We start from the raw sequence: 3,874 nt of genomic DNA, 5'->3' as shown, positions 1-3,874 counted from the left end.
TATATATATATATATATATATATATATATATATATAGAACGCATGAGTGCCAAACTGTTGCTATGGTAATCACCTCAGATGAACGCAACATCTGTTCGGTGAGTTAGTCTCGCCAAATGGAAAAACACACACTGACTAACCTGATATTGAATATCTAAAATACAATATGTATACAAATGCTCAATTACAACAGTTACTGTGTCGACTAATGCTGATCTTACCCTATATTGCAGTGTGCTGCGGTCAGGATCCAGTATTTGTTAATCAAGGTCCCGCCACAGAAGTGCTGGCCCGTGGCGCTCTGAATGGACACGATGTATCTGATGGAGTACGGCGCCGGGACGTATCCACCCACGATACGGACCTGTCTCACATCCTGACCTGAGAAACAAACCAGCAGACACGTGAATTCACTGACAGCATCTTCAGTCTCTAGATGTTCCTTTCACATGCGCGCACGTGGAGGCCGCTCTGACTCCAAACCTTTGTCTCGGAAGGAGAGAGTGTAACTTAAGGTTGCTAAATTTGTTTTACAGTAAGTCAATACCGAACAATGCGGCGTAAACAATATGGGTTTTTCCCCCATCTAAATCTGTCCACACAAGACTATAATTTCCTAACATGTGCGTCACGAACAGATGATTCGCGTTTGATTTGACTGGTGACTGGAAAGTCATCCCTGCTCTATATGTTGCCCTTGGGCATATTGATCGGCATTTAACAATTAGGCAGCTGTATATATAGGTTACAATATTAGCAGGCCTTCATTCTGCCCGTGTGAAACACGTGCGTGCTGGATTTGAATCTATTATGCAACCTTGATTGAATGACCTTAGACCTCACGAGGATTGGCAGCAGTGTGACCTTTATCAGATTGCTTTATGAAGCTCTCAACGTGACGAAATCCTAAACGTTAAAGGGCACAAAGCGTTGAATTCCCCGTACATGAAGAGGTTATGTACTTCTATTGTTTGCTGTTTATGTCGTGAAGTAGCGAAAAACAGTAAACAGTGCTGAACATCAGTGTTTATGGATTTAAATTACAGCATTTGGGGATTTAAACGGCTTTGTTGTGGTTGTTTATTATTCAGCGCGATTTTACGTTAGATTCCAGCATCTGATGGATTGATTAAGATTTTTTTGCACATTCTAAGATTTATAATTGCTTTGCAGGGCTTTTTTTCGTGTTGGTAATGAAAAACGATTTGTTCGGGCTTCTTTGGATTTCGCTCAGTGAGCAGGCTGTCAGGATGAAGGGCACAGCCATCAATGAAAATAAACTTTTAGTTTGTCCTCATATTTCATTTCTGCACTAAATAAATCACAACACTGACAAAACTTCAAAAATAAAAAATAAACTACCCAGTATTAAAAGTCAGATCCAAAATGTCTTCTATAGCAATCTTTATTTATTTATTTTAACTTAGAAAACTTGGCATTATTATTTTACAGTACATGTCTTTTAAACATCAGTGTGTCAGTAAAATTCTAAATAAAAAAATTTGTGCTGTCAGACGATTAATCGTATCCAAAATAAAAGTTTTTCTTTACATAATATGTGTGCTTTGTATATTTATTATGTATATATAAATACACACACATGCATGTATATATTTAAGAAAAATATGTTATATTTCTATATTAAATATATTTATATTTAATATAAATTATACAAATATAAATATATACATGTAAATGCATGTAAATATTTTCAAAATATATTCTGTATGTTTGTGTATTTATATATACATGATAAATATACACAGTACACACACATATATTATGTAAAGAAAAACTTTTTTTTGGATGCGATTAATCACGATTAATCATTTGACAGCACTAAAAAAAGTTTGTATTGGGTGACTTTGGGTCTTTTTCTCAGGAGAAGCAAATCTGATGAGAAACTATGAGTTCATATTGAGATCTTTGACTTAATATTGCAGAGTTTGTTATTTTGGCAAATTGTAGCACATTTCTTTTCAAAGTCGTGAGGAGACTTCTAAAATTTATATAGCTTTTTTATTAAATATGTGCAAAATATTATATATATATATTATGTTACAGAAAGAAGAGGTTTTTTTTTTATTATAATTTGTTATTTTTTTCTCTTTTCTTTTTCTCTTGAGATTTTAAAACATTTTTTATTTTATTTTTGTATTAAATTTTTTTTATTCCTGTAGGTTGACAGATTGAATCTATAACATTGCAATGTGCCATCAATTTATTTTGTTTAAAAAAAAAATGATGTTATTATTATTAATATTATTTTCATTATAAAACCAAAAGTAAATTATTATAATAATGTCATGTTATTATTCACATGAAAATTCATAGCAAGTCACCCAAACCTTTTTTTTTGTTGTTGCAAGATTAAGTGTCTTTTTGCAGTAAAAACTTCACTTACAGATCATTGCTTTGCTCAAGGTACAGTATACGACTGCTCCACAAGCCACAACACTCAATGCCGCTATACTGTCTTAATGCACTGAAAGGAGTTTGTAGGACTGAAGTATAAATCTGTACTTACAGCTCAACACGAGGAGCTCCAGGAGAACACAGAGCAGAAGCAGCGGCAGGTTCATACTGATGGAGACACAGACAGCAGAGACGGACACATCCACAGGTGCAGACCAGACTGAGAGGAGCTTTGCTTCAGGTACTCTGATTCCTCACCTGGGGAAGGATCACCTCTGCATTCTCGGGTTTCCTAGTTCCTATTTCCGTCTCCATGGTCACAATGTCGTCTGAGAGCGGGAACAATATATAATTGAAGCTTTCTTAACCGAACCTGTGAACTTTTGTTTTGGGTTTGATTTAGGATCAGTACAAATGCATACGTCACATGCTATTTGCGTCATATCGCAGATTAAATTCTGCAGTTAAAGAATCAGTCAGATTTACTGTAGCTTTTATTATTCTGTCTTATATAAGGCTTTTTGGTTTATATTACTAATGCTTTTAGTGGCCCCATAAAGTATCTAGAGACTTAATTCAATTTAAACTGTCATTTCTTTAAAAATGTCCAAAAAATAAAAGTGTAATTTGAAATCAAATGATCCTTTTGGTCATTTTTCGGAGCAATATTACCAGTTATATATACATATATATATATATATATTAAAAAACATTTTAATATACAACTTTCAGTCCCTTTTAACTGAACGTTATTAGAAATCATTTGCACAATTTCAACAAAACTTAATCTACAACTCGAAAAGAACAGAATAGAAAGAGATTTAAAATAAATAATAAAATAACCAGTCAAAAGTAATTGCATAAAATGGCTAAACTGGATCATTTGATTTCAGATGACACTTTTTTTTTCTTTTTAATTTTTATAATTTTGAGCACCTTTTAACAGAAAACTACCAGAATTTTTCACAATTTAAAACCCCTAACCTACAACCCGGAATGAAAAGAATAAAAATAATTTTAAAAAATAAAATAGAATAAAATAAAATAATAAAACAAAACAAAATAAGTTAAAAGCAGTGTTATTTTAGTATCATTGGGTTTTGTTAATATTTTGAATTAGATTTTATTTTTATAGTTTCTGCTTTCATGTTAATTTTAGTTAAAGTTTTAGTAATTTTGCTGTGTTTTTGTGAATCTTTTTTTTATTTATTTTTTTATTTTTTTATATGCGTCAGTGTAGTATTTATTCATTTTCATTTCAATTTTATTTTTTAGTACATCAAGTTAAACTAGATGAAAATGAGAAATGTTGCCTTGGAAGCTAGCTAAAATAAAACAAGTTTAAGTTTTTATATTTTATTCAAGTTAACATTTGTTTTATTTTGATTTTTTATGTAATTTAAAATGTTTATATATACTGTGTATATATATACTGTATATATATATATATATATATATA

At 31.4% G+C, this 3,874-nt stretch overlaps 1 protein-coding gene across 1 annotated transcript in view; it reads right to left on the bottom strand.

The window, feature by feature from the left end:
- LOC107714946 (trypsin) overlaps window positions 1-2,594 on the bottom strand; it is a 7,552-nt gene extending 4,958 nt beyond the window's left edge. Inside the window, exons 1-2 of the mRNA XM_016520943.1 lie at window positions 2,528-2,594; window positions 222-381 (exon numbers count right to left, since the gene is read on the bottom strand). Coding sequence (XP_016376429.1) covers window positions 222-381; window positions 2,528-2,582 — 215 coding nt within the window. The 5' untranslated portion in view covers window positions 2,583-2,594. The remainder of the gene's footprint in view (window positions 1-221; window positions 382-2,527) is intronic.
- Between the last annotated feature and the right edge of the window lie 1,280 nt (window positions 2,595-3,874).

Source organism: Sinocyclocheilus rhinocerous, unplaced genomic scaffold (assembly GCF_001515625.1).
Source record: "Sinocyclocheilus rhinocerous isolate Xijiao unplaced genomic scaffold, SAMN03320098_v1.1 scaffold28, whole genome shotgun sequence".
NCBI classification, from domain to species: Eukaryota; Metazoa; Chordata; class Actinopteri; order Cypriniformes; family Cyprinidae; genus Sinocyclocheilus; species Sinocyclocheilus rhinocerous.
Note: the sequence above shows the minus strand (reverse complement) of the source record. Positions and strands in the feature narration are given on the sequence as shown.